This window comes from Pundamilia nyererei, unplaced genomic scaffold (assembly GCF_000239375.1).
Source record: "Pundamilia nyererei isolate P.nyererei 1_Seehausen unplaced genomic scaffold, PunNye1.0 scaffold00199, whole genome shotgun sequence".
In the NCBI taxonomy this organism is placed as follows: domain Eukaryota; kingdom Metazoa; phylum Chordata; class Actinopteri; order Cichliformes; family Cichlidae; genus Pundamilia; species Pundamilia nyererei.
In genome coordinates, this window is record NW_005187600.1 from 203,276 (window position 1) to 226,642 (window position 23,367).

Here is a 23,367-nt window from a genome sequence, read left to right on the forward strand (position 1 = left end):
TTTTTTTTTTAAATGGTGGGAGACCTAAATCGTTTATAGCTACAATATAATGCCTTTTGATGGTTATACTAAAAACTGTAAATTTCCAAAAGCAACCTAAGGAGGTCACAAGTACATGTTTCTAGGTCTTACAGGAGCAAAAGTCAAGTCTCTAGGAATGAGTTTGGGGGGCGGTAAACGGTAAAAAGCATAACCTTCCTTTTGATGAAAAATGGCAATATTTCAGTAAAACCGCTCAGGGTCCTTGGCAATAGACAAGAACTCGGTCACTGTTGCAAGTTTAATTCCAAGCTAACATTACATTTCATGAGCAGTCAGTTAAAATTCATCAAATATTAAAACATTCTCCAGGCATTCATTCAGTGCGCATGAAGCTGCTATTTGGATTTGATACATAACTTCAAGTCATTCTCTTAGCTTTAAGGTTGTGAGCTATCACTTTAAAGGTATTGACTGTAAAATATGTATTAAACATTGTGACATTGATGATTTCAAGCCATGAAATTGCTACTACAGTGCGAGAGCTGCACCCTTATCTAATGGTCCATCGTAGGTTTCATGCGTAGCCTGATTGATTGTGGCTGGGCCGAGTGAGATCAGAAAACCACAAAGAGTCAGATCTCTTGGATGAGATGGATGCGGACCTTGGATATGATCCGCTTTGCCTTTGGAATGCTTTTATTGCCCTGAAACTGGTGAGAAGTGCTGGAGATGAAGCAGTGGTCAGGGTTAAGAAGATGAATTAGTGGAAAGTCTGAGTTCTCTAAGTGATGTTCTCAAGGATGTAAAAAATGAGCTCCATCACTATGGGCTCGCCGTCCCTCTTGCGCCCCCTGCTGTGGATGACAGGAATCAGCACGCTATTCAGCGCATTGAGGTACTGAGCTGGGAGGGGCTGCCCATTGCTTCCTGCCACAAATCCAGCCTGAAATAACAAATAAGCCACTTATTAGTTTTTTAAAAAGCCACAGTGGTGTTCTAAACTTTGTTCAAAGCTTTCTTTACTAATGAGATAAAATTCTAGGCTAGGTTTTCTATTTTTTTTTTCCACAAGAGAACGACGTGTTGCTGTAGTCAAAGTTCATACTGGGAAGTAACACAAGCTGTTTTATTTCACAACAAAGCTCGTGTTACTTGCAGAAGTGGGTGTAGCACATTATCTCAGATAATCTGTCTATAGACCACAGTCTGCACGTCCAGCCTACGATATGGAAGCTTGGGTAAATCCGTCTTAATCACCACACACTGTATGCGATCTGGTTCTCAGTCATTGCTGTTCATCTTCTTATGAATGGAAGGTTTTGCTACTATAAATCACCGGCCTGCTCCAATACACATTCAATTAGCTAAAAACATTTTTGCATTAGTGTCTTTTTTTTTCTTATTTTTCCGTCACTTAAAAATGTGTTTTTTAATTTGTCTCGACCAGTGAACAAATTTTAAATAGTTAAAAATGAACTCTGCTCTCCATCTAAATTACTAGTGCACTGCTACGTTTTTACCATAAAGAACCCTGACTATTGTTTGTATTTTATTTTTGATTATTATTGTTGATGTGACCTTACATGGCTCAGGGCTGATGCTTACAAGGCCAGTTTAACCAGACAAATTGGCAGAAATAGATCACACATTAGTTAGTTAGTTATACATCTCTCTCTCTCTCTGGCTACAAGAAGCTAAATTCTTTAAAGACCTCTTGGGAGTCAAAAGTGACACGCAGTCCCAGTTTGGCCATCCCGTCCTCTTTCAGCAGTTTAAGGTGTGGACACAGTGCCAAGCAAAATGCCCGGGCGATTCTCTCCGTGAGCCGGTTGTGTTCAGCAGAGTCAGTCACTGCTCCTTTGGGATTATCACCTGTCTGCAGGAAAAACACCTGCACAAAATATTCACGCAAATGTAAAGAGGGGTGGCTGTACACATGGACATGCTAGCTTTTTTTTTAGCAGATCATTATATATACTTCTGTCCAGCGGATGATCTTTCCATTTTCTTTGTATTCGGACTTCTGGAACATCTTGTTACTGCTGATAGACTCCATTGATTTCCCATCGATGGGGCTGATGATGCTGGAGAACACAAACATTGATATGCGGTTACATGTACACACAGTTTAAAACAGACTGAAAAGGGTGTGTCCTGCTTACACTGGACTCTTACACGCTTTTTTGCAGCTCTTTGTTGGGGTGTTCCAAATTCTAAGCAACTAATGGCCCGCCGTTAGTTTTTCACAGCTACCTTTTGAATGGGTGCTATATTGTTCTACTGGACTGAACACAAAAGCCTTCCTGCACTTCAAACAGTTGGACACACTCACCCCTTATTCACAGTGCATTTCTCCTCCACCCACTGTACACAAACAAGCTCCTGGCTCTCTGATTGGTCCAGCCGTCCACAGGTGACAGTGTGGTCTTTCATCTCCCGTAGTGATCGACGGAGCTCCGCCATGGTTTCCACGGTGATCTGCACCATTAGCCCATCTGCGAAGAGGGGACAGCGATACAGGAGAAACACACACAAACACACACCAATGGGGAGACACACGCCTAGACAAACAGTCTGTTAAAATGTACACAGACACACACATACAAAGATCAACAAATTCTGAATAAGCCAGTTTAAGCAGGGGCGCTCTACTTAAAATGTAAATGATGGAGGTGAGGAGAAAGTAATGGTTAACCTGGCTTCTCTGGTCAGAGGGTATCCTACCTTCTACAACGCTGGATTTGGCCAGGTATCCTGCTGACGCTTTCAGCGCACTACTGAATATAATAAAGCATGATCCAGTAACTAGGAAGGAAGGAAGGAATGAATGTCATTTTGATCAGTCTTTACAGTGACAAGGCAAAAACTACAAGTGCATGCACTGCCACCTAGAGTCACATAACTGGAACTGGCCGCGATTAACATCTCGAACCACTGTTGTTCTTTCATTTTCGAATTTTCTCCTACTTTTGCGCCGCTGCACTTAAGTTCACAACTGTTTTGTTTTATATGCAGTTCCATGAGCTACATATGTTTAGATGCACTGTAATAATATTCAGTGGGTTTGCACAATGTTTTTGTTGTGCAGAATCCATTCAGTTTGTGCAGCAAATTTACTTGAATGCCTTCTAAATTTGAAATGTGTAAAATCTATTCTTTGCTTCCAGTGTTCTCTGGAGTATATTCAGCTAAAGATTTACTGTAAGCGATAAGATTTCATTGATCATTTATCGATCATGCTTAGCTGTTTCAAGCTTATGCATATCTTTTAGCTGATTTATTAGATCCTCGTCGTTTAACAAAACTGGAGAAGTATTAGTACTACTATACTTTTAGCTGCTGTTTTAGCCTCATTTGTTCATCTTAAATAAAGTAATTTCAGATTTTCATATTAGCTGATCAAAACTTTCCATGTGTCCCTTCCTGCCCCAACAACTGTGTTGTTACCTTTACGTGGTTGATTGTGGATGCTGATGGCTTGGGTCTGATACTGGCCATCGTCTGCTTGGACACAGATGAGGTGGGAGTCTGCAGTGTCATTGAAGCATGCCCCTATTGCCAGCACATGCTCATTGGACTTATTCACAGCCTTCATTAGCTAACATGGGAGATAACACGGGTAAATGATAGAGAAAGAAACTATATGTAAGAGTTAACTCTGTGAGGCTTAGTGTTACCTCATTATACCCAGTGTTCGGTATTTTTATGCAAGTCCTATGAGCTTCTAAGTCCACAGTGAGCCCCGATACCACTGGTAGGCTGTAACGGTAATTCCTAAAGTCCTGGAACAAAGCAGAATGGTAAAAAGATCTGGTGTCTGTTACATCATGTTTAATAAAAGTTGTGACACCAAACTTCCACTGCTGACAGGAAGGGCGGTTTTGCAACAACACAAAAAAATGTTACAAAATGCCATACTCACCACTAACAGTCGCATTATTGTGTGACCTATATCCCCAAACAAGGGCTTCCTAAAGCGTACACTGTACAGAGGGCATGGGTAAACTGGAACAAGAGACAGAAAGTGGGTAACTGGGGAAGAAACATTATAACTCAGAGAGCTTGCATAGTTGCCTGGCTTACATCTGTACTCAGCCCCCAGTCGCAGCATGAGGCGCAAGGGAAAGGCTTTGGCCCAGGCCACCTCTGCTCTGTGGACCAGCAGGCCAAAGAGGTAGGGCTGGTTTGGCAGAGGTAGACCTTGAAGGGACTGGAGAGTGGAGCGAACGTACAGGAAGCCTGCATGATCCTGACTGCCAAAGAAGCTGCTGCCAAACAGGGAGAGTGACAGGTGTTTCACAACCTTCCCTACAGAAACATAAAGATATCGAAACACGTGTTATTATAAGAGGGAAGAAATACTACAGTCGTGAAGTAGAGACTGATAATATTCTGTGTATGGGCTTGTAATGTCTCTGACCTGTGAAAGTGTCTCTGTACAGCTGAATGAAGTGCCTAAAAATGTCTTTGGGGAAGCTTTTTTCTTCAGGTAGGCACTGCAGCAGCACCACCAGCTCCACCTGCCCTACAGCGTGCATTCCCTTTGTTGTCACACACCAGCACTTCCTGTTAACGTCTAATCAGGGAAATCAAGCACAAGCTGGCAGTCACATATGGACATTTTAAACAACAAATACAAGATGTAAGAGGTAGAAATATATACTCAGAAGTTATATTTAAAATTTTAAAAAATGATCAAAATATTTTCTGCATAGTGATGTAATTCTTGACACTGCTCAATTTTAAATGTGTACATTAAGTTCTGTATGCAGTTCATAATGCACAGTAAAAGGCAAGAGGGGAAAGATACTCACAGTTGACCAACTTCACCATAGCGAGCAGGTTAGCATTGAGAACAAACACCAGAGGCTTGGGTCTGCCGCTCTCCAACTCCTGAATAAGGAGCATCTCGGAGGGCTGCTCCTCCACAGTGTAGTCTGGGGGGTAGATTAGAACATCTTTTAAAGTGTTTTCTAATCTACTCTTACTCACCACAAAAAACAGCCCAGTATTAGATTAAAGATTAATATTAGAGTGTGGCTCTAAATAAGATGGCAAGTAGCAGGTAGCTGTTATTAATAACAGATCAGTTTTATTAATGCCTTGGGACTGCCCCATTTAACCAGGCATTGCAGTGTCCACGTAATAAATTAAAGTAGCAGCATTCGAGTGTAGTAAGTCAGAACACCCAACACATAAATAAATAAATAAATAAATAAGGACCACACATGTGGAAGGATTGCCTGGTTCTCTTAAACAATGCAATCACAAAGAGCAGCAAAGAGGCATCGGAGCATGTGCACAAGCTAGAGCAGCTGAGTGAGCGTGAAAAAAATATTTGGAATTATTTACAGCAAAGTAGTCAAATGTGGCTCAAGTTGTTGGTAACATAAAGACATATACAGATTCATCATGCATATTTGGTATTGTGAAATTAGGAACTGGCTCTTTAGATTAATGGGTGGAAATCATGCATATATGTAATACTTGCTGTAGTTGTCCCTTCTGGTTAGTGCTTAAACCAAAACAAAGGTGCTAGTTTCTGGTCAGTGGTTCCCTTGGATGGGATAAGAGTTATAAAAAGGGGAGGGGCAGTGAAGCTAAATTACAATTACAACATTTGCCCTGAAAGCAAGCCATGGACAGGTCTGTGAAAGGTACTGTTGGTTAATGCTTAAATAAGATTGAAAAAAAAAAGCTGCACTAACCATCCAAACATCAAAGCCTAGAAAAAATGTCGAGGCAAATCTTGGCTTCACCACAGTGGGCTATGGAGAGAGAACACTGTGTTTTTCTTGTCATAAAATAGTAGCTTCTGACAGCAAGTAGCGGAACAAGATGGACACTTTACAGAGTCACTTGTTCCTCATTTCTTTTTTTGCACGCCGAAGTTGTTTTTCTGTATTAACTATGGGGAATGTTATAGGCAAAGGAGGGTGAGCAGAAAAAAATGAGGAACCACTAATTTATTCAGTGTGAATCTGTAATTGCTGCTTTCACTAAACTATTAACTGCTCAAAATCAGAGACCATTTTTTCCCCTTGCCATGGGCTGCCCAATTTACATAGAACTCCTATTTCTTTGTGACCCGCCATCAATATTTGCACCATGCACTATGCAAGACATGAAAGCATTAACAAAAGGGGAGGAATATAATGAAAAACAAGAAGTATCTGGATCTGAGGAGGAAACACAATAAGTTTACTTTTCACTTTGAAACTCTAAATTCGAGCTAGCCCTACCTCCTTTGACTCCTGTGGAGGTGAGTATGGGTGGCAAACCATCCAAGGGAATGAGGTTAGCAGAGCTGCTCACTAAAGCTGTGGTTCCCCAGCCGTAGGGACCACAGGCCTCCTGGAGTTGAAGGGAGGCAGAGTGAGAATACATATATCATTCATTTTCCTCTAAATCACAGAACAACAACAACATTTTCCCTGTAGTCGAGTTTTAGTGGCACGTTTTGGGTGAACCTACACCAATCATTGTTCCATGTGGCCTCAAAGTTCTCCTGATCTGGGGTGAACCCACAGGACTTTTAACAGGCCCACCCAGCACTCGACTCATCAGCGGTGAGAACGCGGGCTCCCTGACGGGTGTGGTCGGGGCAGACTCTGAATGCTTATTGGTGAGGATTTCGTCTGCGAACCACACCCTTCTTTTTCCTTTTGGAGACATCCCTGAAGAGAGGATACAAGAATGATTTCTGCATGATTTCAAAAATACAACTGCAGCAATACCTAAAAAAATATTACGCTCACTTTTAATGAGTGCTGAATGACAGGAAATGCACACTCGTCCCTCCTTCCCATCCAGGTGTGTAAGTTTGAACTTCAAACTGGAGCAAAGTGCACAAAAAACCTGACGACACACACATGCACACACACCACACATGAACAGAGACACACACGTACACTCCACTTATCAACTATCAAGTTGCTAATTTTATTTCACTTCAGATTTAATTACACAGAAAATGAACTTTTAAATCCTTTTTTACCTTCCCACAGGCACGGCAGTGGTGCCTCCTCTTGGTGAATGTAAACTTGATACCACACTTCATGCAGACCTGCGCTTCGGCATCGGGGACCCACACGGGGGCCACCTCACCAAGAACAGTGACTCGATCCTTGGACAGAATGCCAACGGGGCTCGTCTCAGACATGTCATCGAGATCCACAGGAGAAGCAGCGCACTCACCCATCGCTTCCTCCCCGCGGCCTGCCCCAGCCTTATTGGTGTTTGTCTGATCTCCTCGAGATGGTCCCTCCAAGCTGCAGGTCTCATCCTGCTGCTCCAGCCCACTTTCCTCCCGCTCCTTCTCCTCAATCACAGAGTCTTCCTTTGATGGGAGAACCGGCGACTCCTGGTTCTTCTCTTCCTCCTCCTCTGCCCACGCGGCCTCTGCTGGGCCCAACACCAGAGGGCTGGGGGACTCCTTTTCACCCCATGTAGAGATGGAAGTCACAGTGCAGCTGCCATTCACCACTTGGGAAGCAGATTCAGTGGGATGTTCAATAGGTTTCTGCTCACAAGGTCCAGATTTGCTTCTGAGCGTCGCATCCGATGTGGCTTTAGATGGAGATTGCGGTCTGATTTCTCTACAGTCCAGTGCAGGTTTTGACACATCTCCATCTTTGAGCACCAGCAGACAGGGTCTGTTCAGCCAGTGGTGCTTGGTGTCCTGAAGAGACGTACTGTCCCCTTCATCTGTTTCAATGATAATGATATCACCAGCAAGAAGGGAAAGTCAGCATCTCCATCTCTCTATCTGTCAAACATACACACACTAGCACATACAATGATGCACGTCCTGCCTGCTCATTAAGGCGAAAAAGCTGTTCACTGTTAAATAGACATCTTCTAGATTTCAGCCCTCACTAATGGCAGCATTAGTGTGGTTGCCCTTGAGAGGTGTGTCTGATGATCAAAATAGCCAGTGGTAGTTGTACAAGAGATTAATGATACCATATAGCAGCTGGTTCCCTAGAGAACAAAAAGTTGAGCAGTAACTTTGTGTTTAGACGTGTCAAAACCTTTGCTGCTTCCTTATATTGAGCCATATTGTTACACAAACACAAATACACACACAGAGGCGGATGTTAAATATGTGTAATGAACAAATAAAAGATGTTTCAAGTGACAGTACTGTGTTTATTGCATGTTTCAGAATAAAAATATGCAAGTAAGCCGCTTGATTTGCAATCACTCCATTCAAGGTTTCTACATTAAGAACACCTCCCGTAATTACAGCCAATTACTGATTCAATGCCCTTCCCAGCACATTAGCAGCTGGCAGCGCAAAGGGAGTTAATGTATGCACAACTGATGTTTCATTGAGCTACCAGCGTTTCCTGAATAGGCCGGTTTAAGGGGATAAGGCTCTTATAGGTTTAAATGCAGATCGTCATGTATTTGATTATTCGATTGAAAGTCTCGTCAAAACATTGGGCGCTACTGACTAACTGTACACGTTAAACTGCACTGCAGCTCATTTACAACAGAAAGCCATCCTTAAAAAACATGAAGAAAAAATAAAAAGCTGGCGGCGTCATTTCTACCGAAGGCAACAAAGTGAAGACTTCCCGAAACAGCGGCGTGCCTGCCTGCACCGATCCGGCTCACTGAGCGCTCACTTCCCGGGACAGTGACGCATTCCACACACGTGCAAATGTTTAATGTGCTCGCGGGCACAGAGGCCGGAGGCAATGCGACATTCACCCCGCACCCCGGTACACCGGATCAGCCGGGACACTTTATTGAGGTGACGCTGAGTGAGGCTACAGTGGAGTATGTATGTAAGCAGCCCGTGTTCACGCGAAAGTGCGCAACACGCACACATACGCGCACGCGCTTTTCAGATGACGCGGTCTATGCGCGCAGCCAAGTGTTATATCAGCGTTTTTTCAGCGGCACACACACACACACACACACACACACACACACACAAGCGCGCGCGCACAAGCAATGAATGGGAGTAAACGCATTCCCACCCCGGTATTTCCAGAGCAATCAAACGTCTTACCCTCAGTTATTGCTCCCAAAAGGCTTTCATTCTCATCATCCCGCGCTGTGAAGAACTTCAGCATTTTATCCTGTTACATCTGAGCGCGGAGGAAAATGGATTCAAGCAGCAGTGCCTTGCTCACAAGCGAAAGATGGGATGATTTCGCCTCTCTCTTACCCCCCCTTCTGTGTGATCTCCCTCCTCCCCCGTGCCTCTCTGCAGCTCTTTGAAGAAACTCAAGAGGTGTGCAGAAATGTCCCTCCCCAGTTTGCTGTCCACACAGCCCGCAGGACGGTGTACAAGCCAAGACAGCAGAGCTAAGGTGCCAAACATAAAAATCCAGCCTTATGCACGACCTGTCATTCTGTAGGAAACTGATGAGGCTTCTTTTCACATGAATCTGCACACAATTCTTTGATTTATTGATAAAAACATTCACAATGATCACAGCATCATTTAAAAAAAATGTTAAACGTCTTTTTTGTTTCATAAACAAAACACACAAAAAATCTCTTAAGACTGGCTTTAAAGACCACAGTAATCAGTGTGGAAGAGATTCACCGTTTACCAGATGAGTGTTGGGTTCTTATTCTTTTCTCTCTCTCTTTTTTTTAAATACACAACCTAGTAGTGCTAGTGTGTGACTCAGACATCTGTAGGTCATTGGAACTGTGGGATATATTTGGAGATACTGTCTGATATGCCCGGATCACTACACTCAAAAAGACAGACGGAGGCTCCACTTCAGTCCAGTGAATTTTTTATGTCAGTTTGCCTCGTTCTTTGATGCTTCATCAAAGTTCTCCACGAGATCTACAGAACAGCAAAAGCACAGCATTAAATAGTTAAACTAGAGGAACAATCTAAAGTCACATACATGAGTTCAACTGTAGTAACTTTTCAGGGCTGCAGAAAAATATTCAAAAGAGCAAATTGACTTAAATTGAGTAAAAAGAGCAATCTTCTATACTACGATGAAAATTTAACAGAGTGTAGCTGTCTCTAAGTTTTCATTCTGATCATTCTTCTTTTTATTCATGTGACACTGCATACCTGGCACATCATCATCCTCTTCCTCAATGTCCTCTGGCTTTGGAGCCTTGCTTTCAAGAGCTAAGACGAAATGCACAAAAAACACATTTTAGCTGGAAAGTGATAGAAAGTTGCCTCAAATAATGACTTTTAACCTATGATGAAGCATATCTGTATACGAGTGTTCTCTTCCAGTATGACAGTACTCCATTCACAAACCATGAGCGATGGATCATCGGCAGTGGCCTTTGGCATCACCATGTTAGCATTCTCCACAATAAGGGAATAGCTTTCAGAACAATGAGGCCCAGAGACTTGAAGAATCAATGAAAGGAGCACTGAAACTGCACTGGTGGCATGTGGAGACACCGCTTGTCTCTGTATTTGGCAAACAGAGGTGAGAGGTTTTTTTGAGCTGAGTTTTCTATCATATATGCTGGTATTGATCTCTATGATATGCCAGTATTGGCTCATATCACTTGAAATTGAGACTTATTAGACCAGGCAACATTTCTTCCAGTCGTTTATTGCCTTAGCTTGTTTGAATCGCAGTCTCAGCTTCCTGCTGTTAGCTGACAGGTTGCTGGTTCAGAGATGATTTTGTTTGTTGCAAAACTTGATTCTAACAAGTTACTGTTGCCTTTCTATTGGCTTGAAGCAGCCTGGCTAGTCTCCTCTGATCTCTGGCATTAACAGGGCATTTTCATCCCGAGAACTACCACTCACTGGATATATTCTCTTTTTCAGACCACTCTCTGTAAACCCTTAGAGATTACCTTCTTGTGCGGGAAAATCCCAGTAGATCGGCAGCCTCTGAAATACTCAGACAAACGTTTTCATGGCATGGCACCAAAAACCATGCCATGTTCAAAATCACTTTTACCTTTCTTCTCCACTCTGATGCTTGGTTCTGTGCCTAAATGCACTGACTTGCTCTCAAGTGATTGGCTGCTTAGATATGTTTGTTAAAGACCTAATAAAGTGGCCAGTATATGTTTATACCATCTTGGCTCATCTGGAAAAACTCATCTTTAAAAGATTTGCTTCACCTTGAAAAGTAAATATTAAGTATAAAGTGGATTTTGCATATTTAACTGTGTTGTAGCTCTTCTTTGCCTAGAACTTGACCGGGGTTCAAATGGAGCAAACTGAACTGACGGGTCATGCAGCAGCTTAGAAAGTCAGAAACCTGCATATACACTGAATGTTAAGACAAAAAAAAGACGAAGAAGCCACCACAAGGTCGCACGGCTCTCAAGCGACCTCTGTGATGTTAATGTGGCTTTAACTGTTCCAAGAAGCACTTGACCACCTGAACCATTCCTAGAATCAGGACCAGGAACCAGGAAGAACTGGATAAACTGCACATTTCCAGGTGGACAAAGATTGTAGAGCCTTACCCAAGAAAACCAGAAGCTGTAAATGCTTTGGAAAGAGGGTGTGAATATTTTGCACATGAGCTGCTGCAAGAATTTCTTTCCCATGAATCAAAGTATAATCAACTACAAATTATCCTCCCAAAAAGGAAGCGAGTGAAAATGAATCCCAACTAAAAGGAAAAAGTTTAGGCGTCTACTTAACAGGTAAACTTTGTGTCTCCTACCTCTTTTATCCTTTTTGGTACAAACAAGTTAAGCTGATACCAAAAATGAACATAAAATCAATGTAATAAAAATCAAAGCCCTGAAGGGCGACCCACCTTGCCGAGGGAACTGTTCTGCGAGCTTGCGCAGGCTGCTGAGGCTGTCTGCTCCAAGCTGACTGAGGATGGCGGGCAGCATCTCTGTCATCTGTTTGGTCTCAGCGTGGCCGGTGATCGCAAAGGTGTTGGCGGATAGAGAGGCCTGAACTTTGGGGTTGTTAAAGTGAATCACAGTCCCGTCATCCTTGATCATGTTCACCTGAGGAGAAAAGATCACCCAAGTTCTTTCAAGTCACCCAAGTCCATGCACGTTATTGATACCTTTGAAAAACTAAACAGTGGTCTGCTCTACACGACCGCACATTCACCTACGTCAGTTTACCTCCTCAATGCCAGCAATATTGTTGACAGCAAACTTCTTCAGTGAACTCTGAAGCTTTTTGTCATCAGCTGTTGCAGTTCTGTGAACCACCTTCTTCTTCCTGCGTGCAGTGCCCTGAGAACATAAAACATACAATCAGATCAACACTCTTCTAAGTCATAGGCTGTGACTTAGAAACAGAAGAAAGGAGAAAAATACAGCGACAGAAAACGTTTGGCTAGTTACAAAATATTGTGTTTAAATCCTCTGTCCGGTTCTGATTGCTTACCACTTACACTTTCACTAATAGTTTTAGTCATCATTTAACCTTTTACAGAGTGAAATGATGTCTTCAGCTTTCTTCCCTGCCTAGCCAGTCACCCTGAAGCCAAAAGTAAACTACTGTGCAACTAGAGAGATCAGAGCCTGTTGCATAAAAATACCATTGTGAGTTAATCAGTTATAAAAAAGACTTTAGCTTCAATCAAGAGGAAGTGCATGGGCTGATCTTTTTTCGCAGTTTGCATGTGTGTGTGTGTGTGGGGGGGGGGGGATTAAGAAGGTATATACAGCATCAACTCAAATGTTTTATCATCTCAAAACAAAACATGTCAACACCAATAACAGCAGACAACTTTGAAACTGGTTTTCAATTCACACCCCTAATAAGGGCATAGGGGGGCCATTCACTGTAATATAAATGGTTAAAGATTAGAAGAAATAATGGGTTAGAGATTAAATCACATACTGAATCCAAATCATGCCGCTAGATACAAAACAAATAATGGATTCATCTATTTGTCAATTGACAGAATTTTCTGAATTATTATGAATTAATCATTCGAGGATTAAAAGTAAAGCCTAATCGATATAAGAGTGATACTAGTGGTCATTTAAAAATCTAATATTCGATTATATCAGCTGATATTTTTTTCTTTCAGACACAAAAAATACCAGTAGTGCCAGCAGTACCCCTCAGCCTCCTAGTAGAGACACCTGTCAATAAATACATTTTAAAGTCCGACATACAAACTTAACCTTGAGGTCGACGTCACCGATATTCAAACTCGTCCAAGTTTTTTAGTAGGTACACATGGTATCAATTTAAATCCTACGTTGCTTGGTACTCAAGTTCACAAACTTGAGAACTTGGTGACAACGATAGCACACATAAGCCGTGAAAGGCTGATGGACTTCCCTAACATGTGCCCTCATATCATGGTTTTCTCTGCTTCCTGTCTATTACTGTAAGGTCTGTACAATATAAAGTGTCTTGATTCAAGTCTTGTTATGATTTATCGGGTCCCAATCAGCCCAAATAGTAAAGACAAATGAAAAATGCATGCCATGAAAGAGTTTTATCAGATGATAATTTCAATTCTATTGATCAGTTCAGGTTCATATATATATATGTATATATATACATATATATATATATGTAGTCCCAATTCACAACAGCAGTTTCGTCTAGATACTTTATTCTGTGTCTAGAGGCAGAACTGGAGAAAACCCCAACAATCAAGTGACTCCCTTTGAGCGAGCACTTATGACAGTGAGAAGGAAAACCTCCCTTTAATTAGGAAGAAACCTCCAGCAGGTCCAGCCTCAGAGAGGGCCAGCCATCTGCCACAAGCAATAGGGAGGGTGAGAGGAAAGAGAAGAGAACAGAAAAGGAGAGCACAGGGAGACCAGACAGAAACCAGACTGAGGAAGAGGAGATAAAAATATAATGACATGTTGCAGCGGTGTATAAACACAAAGAGATGAAGCACTCAGTGCATCACATGCAGTTCTGCAGCAGTCTGACCTATAGCAGCATTACTAAAGGATGGTTTACTGTCCCCTGAGCCATCCCTAACTAAGTTGTATCAAAAAGGAAAGTTTTGAGTCTAACCTTAAAGGCAGAGAGAGTCTGTCTATGAATCCAAACTGGGAGCTGGAAGGAGATCTGCCTCCTATTCTACTTTCAGAAACTCCAGGAACCACAAGTAAGCCTGCAGTCCTGCATCTTTAAAAGATGACGGGCCAGACTATTAAAAACTTTGCATGTGAGGAGAATGAGGCAACTTTTTTAAAAGGATTGATATGATCAAGCTTTTTATTGTGTAAAATTAGGAAAAACTGTAATAAAATACATAAATTATTAAAATTATCCTATATCAGAACTTTAATACACCACTTAATGGGCACTTTAATGAATACTTGATTCATTTTTTTCTTTTGTTTTTAATCAACCAATTTGATTGTCCAATCAGTGCTTATTTTCTGCAGGCAACACAATTAAAAAAAGACTTTAAAAAAGAGCAGTAACTGGTTAATGTTAAGCAAGGTTACCACCCTGCTTAATGTGTCCTAGGTGATGCTGTACCAGCTCAGCAATCAAAATCCCTTCATTTTTGCAACTTACCTTTCCTCCTATCCGCACCTGGGCTTGAAGTTTTGCCAGTTTCTCCTGATTCATGTTCTCAACTATAGGAGGAAAAAATAAAGACAAAATACATTTATTTTTAAAACAACAGGAGTATTTGCTGCAACAATATGAGCAATGTTACAAAAATACGGAAAAATATCATTATTATTACTATTATTATCATTATCATAAAAACAAGGCGAGAGAATAGAGATGTTAAAGAGACAGGAAAGCTAGATGTAGCAGATACAACTGTATCTGTAGCTCCAGAGCTGACACTAACTTGACAGCAGACGCGCGTGTGTGTGTGCGCGCGCGCGTCTCAGACAGCTGCTGAGATGAAAACACAACACTCGGCCCACAGTGAACACACACCGTATCGCTGCTCCGCTCGCGCCGGCAGTTGCGCTCCGTCCGCAAACCAACAACCGCACGGGCCGCAAAAACCGCACCCCTCTCACAAAAGCCAGCATCTACGGGAACGAGCCTGCTCCATTAAGCACAGAGGCATGCGGCACCGAAAGATGGAGGTGATGAGGAAGAGATGACGTCACACATCATATGGCTGATCTCCCCCCCACCGTCCCACCCCTTCTTCGTCTCCGACCAGCGGGAGGGATTTGGTGTCGTGCTGCCACCTATGGGATGCTGTTTAAAACTACACTAATAACTGTAAAGCGACACTGTCAGCGGACTGGACCACAGTGTGGGAAACTGAAGCCACTCTGGTTATTACCCGTGTACATGTCCCCTTATAGTCAATATTACAGAACAAACAAAAATTGCATGACGAGTGTGGGAACAACGTGTGGCCGCTAGTATGTGTGTGGGACTTTTCACTGATGCCTGATAAATCTAACTTTGAAAAACTCACTCAGTCACAAACTGCACAGTTGCAGGTTTGTCATTGCAAATGCATTTTTCCCAGTGAACAGTGCTACGTTAAGCATGGATGGAAGCAAACGTCTGTTTTTATGGCCTTCTGTAGCAGGCTTATTTATTCATGTATCCCCTGTTTTCATCTGCTGTTCTGCTGTTCTGACTAACTGAGCTCGTCTTGAACCACAGGCTTAGTGAGAGACTTAAACATGTTGAGGTGGGTGCTGTTGTGGTTCCTGGTTTAAACCCCAACCAGGGCCGTTCTGTCTGGAGTTTTCATGTTCTCACTCATGGGTTTCCTCCAAGTACCCCGTCTTCCATCCACTGTCCTAAAACATGCAAACATGCATGTTAATGTTAATTCAAACCCAAATGTAGAGAATAAGCGCTGTGTGAATGTGTGATGTTAGTCCATTTCCAGTTCTGCTTTTGAAAACGATTGTTAATCAAACAATGTGTGCCCATTTATAAAGTTCTGCATGAAGTGACAGAGTGGAGCTTGGAGTGGAATGTAAGTAGACGTCTACAGTGCTTAAAGCAATGTTATAAGACTACAGTTCAGGACACTCAAAGTAAAGATTGTATCTCATATTTCTGTTTTGTCAACAGATGGGATGTAATAACTAACTAAATAATAACATGTCGTTTTAAAATTACACTCACAAAAGCAGCAAAATCCATTCTTTTTCAAAATACATAATAATTTATACTAAGAAATCACCGATTTCTTGCCTATTCTAGTCTCATATTTCAGACTCCTTGGGGCTAAAACAAGACGCACTCTGTCCTCGAAAGATGTTTAGGGTGGAGAAAACCTTGCTGTGAACTCACATTATCTTGACTACAACGCATTAAAAAAAACATTTTCACCATTTTCTCTTTAATGTTTATGGTTTGTTTTTCCATTTTCCGTTTTATTACACAGTACAGGACAAACACATTGGAAAGTTTTGTGTTGTTTTGTAAAAAAAAAAGTGTCATGATGCAGAAGCACCGGTGCGAAAAAATCACATTTACAAAGTAATAACGCACCTACCAGCAGACTACTTACTGCTGAAAGACGATCCTCTCAAAACATCTGCTTTCGATCTGATCATGATCACACTTGAATGCAGCGTTACATGCTTCAATCAGAAACTTCTTACTCTGATCATTCTTTACAACACTTTGAAAGAAAAGCACAACACTCACCCGAACCATTTAAAACATCAAACATACTGATACAGGCAAAAATCATGTTTTCAATTGGTCCATGTTATAACATAATGCAGGCTTAAATTGTTTAAAGGCTGGTACAGTATACACCATCACGTTAACAGCTCACACACTGTAAAAAAAGAAAACACTTGATGACATTCAAAACACTCAATGAGCAAAAGTTTACTGTCGTGGTGAAATTGTTGGGAAAAGCTTGTTTTAAACATCAACTAGACTTTCAGCACAAAATATTTGCTTCAGGTAAAACAGTCCTCTGAAAACCTAAGTACCGGTATACCCTTACTGCTTCTGGTCCTGCTAAATGCCAGGGTTGCCTCTTCTCTTTAAAAGCATGAAAGCAACATGGGTTAAGTTTGCAAAGTCGCATTTGAACAAACCACAAGACCTCTTGAATAATGTGCTTTGGACAGACAGCACCAAAGTAGAGATGTTTGGCATCAATGCACAGCCATGTTTGATGAAAACTAAGTACAGCACAATATTAGCACAAAGACATCATACTGATGTCAGCATGGTGGTGGAGGATGATCATTTGTTTTTTGCACGCTTATTGTCTCTTGCACATCTGTGCAAACCAAATGATTAACACATTATACTGGAATCCTTATAATAAAAAGTTAACATGTAAGGTCAAAGAAGACTCAGTCACAATCAATAAATAGTAGTGCAAAGACACAGGCTGGAGCTGCACGTGGACCAAAGCCAGGAATGAATAAAACAATGTCTACGACTTAACAGTGACTGTTAGTTCGTCTCTAACACTGTGACAGTTTTTGATAGAACTTGTCTAGTGCCCCTGATGCAGAACGCGGGGCTAAAAGTTTAGAACAAAAAGTCAATACCACAATATACAGTAATAGTGACAATTCATGGTGATCATTTTGCAAATGTTACAAGAAAACATTTGTGGTTTGTGTAAGTGCATTTTTGATAGTCTTCTAGTGTCTCAGTGCGTCTTATTCATCTGCAGGAGCTGAAATGGGATGAAACTTTGCAAAGAGGAAGAGCGCATGCAAAGGAAGAATCAAAGGAATTTTGTTTTGGACCTGGGTCACTTTAAAATTGACCTTAGGATAAGCGTTCTTTAGAAATGTCCTTCTAGTATTCCAAATGATTTTCTTTCCTTTTGTTTTTCAGCACCTTGGCATTCTCAGATAAAAGACTCAGGACAGGGTTCAGGTGATGGATTTGATGACAACATCATGCACAGGTGTTTTACCGAGGCAGCGGCAATCAGATGACCCACTGGAGCTGCTGGTCTCCGCTGAGCTGTGGAGCATACTGCGCTGCCACCGATGGAGGGTGTAAAATTTCGAGCCACAACAGCCGTGAAGCAACACGAAGATTTTCCTGAGAACAGCCTTCCTCAGCAGGATGTAGACCCACGGGTCCAGGATCTGGTTCCACGTAGCCATGCGTATAGTCAGCAGACTAAAAGACGGAGACTCATCCGTGGCTCTGGTACTCAGAATGGTGACATGGATCTATTGGAGTGGTAGAAAAACAGTTATTCTAAATATTTATCAAATACTTTAATAGAAAACAATTTTAGATTGGTTGTGATAGACTGGCTGGGAAGTTACAGGAAAAACGAGGTAAGATTAGTGTGTGCAATTTTGCATCTTTGTTGTTATTAAGAGATCTCTAATTCAAAGCATTTACTTTCTTTTTTTTAAAAATATTAGAATTGCTTAATTTGAATAATAATTCAAAACCATGATTTTTTGGAAGAGTCTTCAAAGCAGCTGCCATATTGTTCAGCTTGTCTGGCATCTATTGCTTGGCATCACAAGTCCTTAATTAATACATTTGCTGATTTCCACCAGTGTACAACAATTAAACATCAGACATCTTTTACATGATGATGACAAGGATAGAAAAGAACAGTGATGGAAGTGGAGAAAAACCTGTTTGTATCAAACCCTTTAAAATGCAAAGACAGACAAACAGAGCCTGCAGAGGGCACCACAGACATGCTCGGGTATAGTAGGATCTGTTTTCTCACATTCTGTCTCCGTTCCTTTTGGTGATAACAGCTATTATTTCTGCTTATTTTTTCATCACCTCTGTTTCATTTCCCTCCTTCTCATTTCCATATTATTGTCATTTTTAAAGGCCTCTCGATGGAAAACCCCCGTCACCAATCACACTCGGCTCCATCACCGCTCGCTTATAGGGGTCATGTTACTCTCCACCACCTTTATCTGGGAGTCTGCATTATGATGACTCGTCTCTCTGTCTTCATGCTCATGCTTCTGCAATCGATTTTCTTCCAAATGGTTTCATCCTATCACATTTATTGCACTTTTTTAAATTTTATTTTGAGTTTTTGTTTTTAATTCAGTGTTTTTTTAATTTAAATTTCAGTTTAAATGTTCAGTATTGGGTTAGTTTTCATTTGTTTCAGTGTTACTTTTATTTTTTTATGATAACACTGTTATTAAACTACTGTGAAAATGCAAACATTACTTAAATTTGTGTGTTTAATCTAATTGACATGAACCTTTTAATCTTACTTGGTTACATTGACTTTAATGTAATTTAATTTATTGTTTTATTTGGGAATTTTTAATTAAATAAATACTAATGCTGCAAAGAATCAGATGACTGGTAATATTTAATCTCAATTTAATTTAATCTCATTCATTTAGTATTGCTGTCATTAATATTTCAGCTATGCTCAGTTAGGCTTCTATTGTTGTGGGAGTGTGATGTGGTTTCTTGTTCTGACCTCCAGTAAGCAGCTGTTAAGTTTGCTAACAATTCTAGTATTTAAAAAAAAAACTCCCCTTATTGCTGTGATGTCGATGTACTTACTCATCTTCAAAATGCATCATGGACACACTGACCAACAGCAGTAGTTTAATGATCAGAAATGCAACATAACACTGCTTTAACAAAGATATATGGAAAGGCTTTAGGTGGCAGGGAACAAATCCAGCTTAGCTTCCTCAGTGTCACTCTACGCTCTGTAATTTTTCGTTTTTCCCTGTAATTTTTAACTGTCTGTTAAAGGTGTGCTGAGGAGGTCTTACCAGTAATGGGCCCCAGCATATGCAGGACACCAGCATGATAGCCAGGAGCTGGCAGATCATCTCTATGTGATAAGGCATGCTTCTGCAGTGATGCTTGTGGCGCAGTTTGGCCTGTATTAGAACACAGCCTGTTAGCGTGTTGCAGGCAATGGAGATCAGCAGTGCCAGCAGCCCCAGCAATGAAAATAGCAGCGGCAGGAGCACATCCAGCCAGTCTTTGGTTTGCCCGATAAGGAAAAAGCACCAGCTCCTGGACCTTTGAACCTTGTAGGGCTTCGACAGCATTACAGGCAGCGCAGCCACCAGTGCAGCAAGCAGCCAGGTGACCCCAAGGAGCCTTTTCATGTGGTGTGAGGCCAACACTGTGGAGTGGAAGATAGGCTTAGTGACTCCAATGCAGCGCTCCACAGCCATAGCACTTCCCAGGAACAAGGGGCTCAAGCCAAAGAACACCATACATGCCCCAAAGATGGTGCATATGATTTGATAAGGATCAAAATTCTCCCATTTCTTTTCAGCACTGTACACAAAAAGCACCAGGGATCCATTAATGAGGTGACCCAGCAGATCTGTGATCACCAGGCTGCTGGCAAACAGCAGGAAGGATGCCCTGGACTTGGTGCGGATGCTGCTGTAGGATTTCAGCAGAATGAACAGAGCAAGGCTGTTGGAGAAGATGCCAACAGTCATAGAGATTACTGATGCAGTGATAGACAGTTCCTTCTGGAAACAGGTGTTATTGGTGGGTCTAACCTCTGACCTGCAGCTGGACTCTGAACTCCCATTAGCTGACATGGCTGGAATTAAGTCTGAAAGAGAAGGTAAATGGAAAATATCTGTGTGATTCAATTAGACCAAAACAATGGTTTGGATGAAATCTACTGATAAAATTGACTTGGAAGCAAGTAAGACACAAGTTTAACATTATTAATATCTTCAAGAATAAAGCTTATATACACTTTAAACTCCTATTGCGATTGCTTTTGTAGTAATTCCCACTCATCCATTTCTCTTTCCAATAGGAACAATCAGACCACATCAGAGTGCAGTGAACGCTTCTTTCCTCAAATTCATGACCTTTTTCTGACTATTGAAGATTCCTCGGTTTGGTTGATTTCAATAAATAATTCCTTACCTCAGGTTTGGGCTTCGCTGGGATAGCTCTCCATAAGTTAAAAGCCTCCTCGTTCTCTGTCTTTAAAAACAGAAGAGACGGCAGTTAATGTTGTTCCAGTCCTTGTTCCGTCTGCGTACAGCAGGTGCCAAGTCTCGATGAGGGCGCATAGGCGAGCTGTGAGCTCAGACGCAACTCAAGAGGCTGCACACCAAGAAAGAATCTGCTTTCGTCCTCTTGTATGTGCGTTGACACTCTGGTTGGGGATTGCACCGACTGATAAAAATGCTGCCAAGCTAACATGATTTAATTATCGTTATTAATGATTGGAATTATCCATGGAACGAAAGCGTCTCCAAGTGTGAGCAAATATATCGAAAAGTTTTCCTCTCTTTTCTGTGTTGTTCTATGTATTTAGTCGCCCGCACTATTTACGCAGTTATCAGCAGTGTCGGTCGCGTCTCCTGAATTGAATATTCGATAACAAATGTCTTCATAAAGTTGAACCCAAGCGCCCTAAGACCACATCAGTCTTCTCTGGTGGACGTGCCCAGGCGTTAGGCTCGTCAGGGCAGTGTCCTTTTATTTGTTGCACTCCAGATTATTAGTCAACCCCGCCTTTTTTTTCTCCACATGGTAAAGTGCAGCCGGACATTAAGTCATTTTTGTTCATCTGCCATCAGGCGTCTCGTTTTCCACGGAGGTCTGCTAAAGAAAGAAGCCATGCCCTTAAGAAATGCGAACAAACTAAAGGCTGGTGAACTGAACAAAACAAAAGTCCCATAAAAGGATCAGGAAAGGCCAGCGACCTTCTAAGTGTGCGCATTTCTGTCAGAAGAAACAACCCATTTTAGTTGTTTTTTTCTCAGAAGTTTTAAAAGTCATGTGAAGGACATGCTGTGCTTAACATTATTTTAAAGAAGTACTAAACCAAATCATCACTGCAGTCTGTGGAGACGATGGAGGGTTTGATCGAAATCGATTCAGTGTTCAGAGCCAAAAAAGCAAATGTCATCTTATCATCACTGGCCTCATTTTTCTTCTTACTGCTCATCATAATTCCACTGGCGACTGCTGGACCGGAGATTTGTTTGTGTTGGGTGACGAGCACCACGTGTAGTTTTGACCCATCAGCCTCAATCGGATATAAGAAAAGGGTTTTAGAGGTTCGAGGCATTACTTGATCCAGTGCATGAGATTTCTTTCAGGTACTCCTGAAGTCACAAAATAATTTAAATAATTTTTTCCACTACATTTGCAAAACTAACTTAAACCTATTTTGATATGTAAAATCTGTAGAGTTACTCATTTAAATAATGCTTTAAGCTAAAACTGCAGCTGTTTTATGGCTTATTGAAAGCTGACATATCTGGAGACTGGTAGGTCAGCAGCAATTAAGAATTTATACTCTTCCATAGCTACAGCTCACTTCCCCACAGTCTTTCTCACAGACTGACTCTTCTCCTGACTCAGTGTGGTTCAACTCCACACATTACCCAATCCACATCTGTCCTTCTATCATATTTGTACGTTTTCCTTTGTCTACTAAGTCTGATTCTAGAGATTCTCACTTCTGACAAAATACAACAAATCTGTTAGGAGTGCTGTTTATACACACTGCACATGATTCTAGCACTGCCTACAAAGCAGATGGAATATGTTGAAGTGCAGTTTTGTCTGCTCCAGGAGCAAAGATCAATCTTTTTGATCCTTTGTGATTTATCTGATGAGGGAGGACAAATTGCGTTCATACTCCACATGCTCCGCACTTACTTGCTCACAACAAGGAGCAAAGGTTTCTAAGAGGAAATATTTATTGCAGGGGATAGAAGAAGAAGAAACTAGTTGCACACATACTGCTGATACTTACATGATTATGATTACTTATGAATCATATGATTATTTGGAAATGAAAAAGAGTTTTGGGTGTTAAATGACTGAAAACGATGAAACCGTTACAATGATGGTGTTTTTACTTAAAGACAAGATTTTTCTCATAATTTTATATATTAAGAACAGTAAAGTTCTATTTTTTCTTAGAAGTGACCTGATCATCTCTGTTACCTCAGCCACACAGAAGTTATAGCTCCTGGATCAAAGCCTTTATTGATTTGTATCAGTAGCTTGAAGTATTAATAAGAGCACAATAGTCCCAAGTTCTTTTTCTTTGCTATTGATTTCCATCCTTTGAATAAAATAAGCCAAACCATTAAGCAAAAAAATAAATAAATAAACGTGCTAAAGACCTTCATTCAGGAATAATAATGATATATTTTGCCAGAACAATCAATTAGTAATAAAAGAAACATACCTATTCTTATCAAATTAGATAAGAGTAGGTAATTTTTCTGAAATTATATTTTCATAAAATAAATTGCCAGTGAAAGCGCAGTCTGAACAATGAAGATGCAGGTGGGAGATGATCCAGCAGCCTCCCTAGCTGCGTGTCATAATACAGCTTTCAATGACCACAAGAAAAGATGAATGAAAAGGAGAAAAGGTACTTTTCTTTTCCATTCACACGGATTTTATCTCCTGAGTCTGTAATTACCGTTGTCTGTTCTCAGTGCGAAAACAGAATGTCTTATCATCTTGAAGTGGTAATGAAACCTTTCTCTTTGCTGTCTTATGGTGGTTACTAATTATCTGAAAAGGTGACTCCTGATGCAATCATCTGAGGAGACATTACA

At 41.2% G+C, this 23,367-nt stretch overlaps 3 protein-coding genes across 5 annotated transcripts; all 3 read right to left on the reverse strand.

The window, feature by feature from the left end:
* Positions 1 to 266: 266 nt before the first annotated feature.
* On the reverse strand, positions 267 to 9,192 carry zfyve9b (zinc finger, FYVE domain containing 9b). 3 transcript variants are annotated; one of them, XM_005747488.1, is made up of 16 exons: positions 9,005 to 9,192; positions 6,980 to 7,689; positions 6,741 to 6,840; positions 6,457 to 6,659; positions 6,225 to 6,336; positions 4,797 to 4,919; positions 4,403 to 4,558; positions 4,066 to 4,290; positions 3,905 to 3,987; positions 3,660 to 3,764; positions 3,430 to 3,580; positions 2,707 to 2,787; positions 2,315 to 2,477; positions 1,961 to 2,066; positions 1,694 to 1,873; positions 267 to 925 (listed from the first exon to the last, which is right to left on the reverse strand). In XM_005747488.1, the coding sequence occupies exons 1-16, from the start codon at positions 9,066 to 9,068 to the stop codon at positions 764 to 766; spliced, it is 2,724 nt and encodes a 907-aa protein (XP_005747545.1). In that variant the 5' UTR covers positions 9,069 to 9,192; the 3' UTR covers positions 267 to 763. The 3 variants fall into 3 exon arrangements, with proteins under 3 accessions (XP_005747545.1, XP_013769909.1, XP_013769910.1); XM_013914455.1 differs by having other exon boundaries at positions 2,315 to 2,556; positions 2,678 to 2,787; XM_013914456.1 differs by lacking the exons at positions 267 to 925; positions 1,694 to 1,873 and having other exon boundaries at positions 1,999 to 2,066; positions 2,315 to 2,556.
* A 558-nt stretch (positions 9,193 to 9,750) lies between these two features.
* btf3l4 (basic transcription factor 3-like 4) lies at positions 9,751 to 14,980 on the reverse strand. The gene is made up of 6 exons (XM_005747489.1): positions 14,807 to 14,980; positions 14,429 to 14,490; positions 12,043 to 12,156; positions 11,718 to 11,919; positions 10,040 to 10,099; positions 9,751 to 9,799 (listed from the first exon to the last, which is right to left on the reverse strand). The coding sequence occupies exons 2-6, from the start codon at positions 14,480 to 14,482 to the stop codon at positions 9,753 to 9,755; spliced, it is 477 nt and encodes a 158-aa protein (XP_005747546.1). The 5' UTR covers positions 14,483 to 14,490; positions 14,807 to 14,980; the 3' UTR covers positions 9,751 to 9,752.
* Positions 14,981 to 17,566: 2,586 nt separating this feature from the next.
* On the reverse strand, positions 17,567 to 20,720 carry ptgfr (prostaglandin F receptor (FP)). Its single transcript, XM_005747490.1, has 3 exons — positions 20,699 to 20,720; positions 19,564 to 20,372; positions 17,567 to 18,012 (listed from the first exon to the last, which is right to left on the reverse strand). Exons 2-3 carry the CDS (start codon positions 20,356 to 20,358, stop codon positions 17,704 to 17,706), a joined length of 1,104 nt encoding a protein of 367 aa, XP_005747547.1. The 5' UTR covers positions 20,359 to 20,372; positions 20,699 to 20,720; the 3' UTR covers positions 17,567 to 17,703.
* Between the last annotated feature and the right edge of the window lie 2,647 nt (positions 20,721 to 23,367).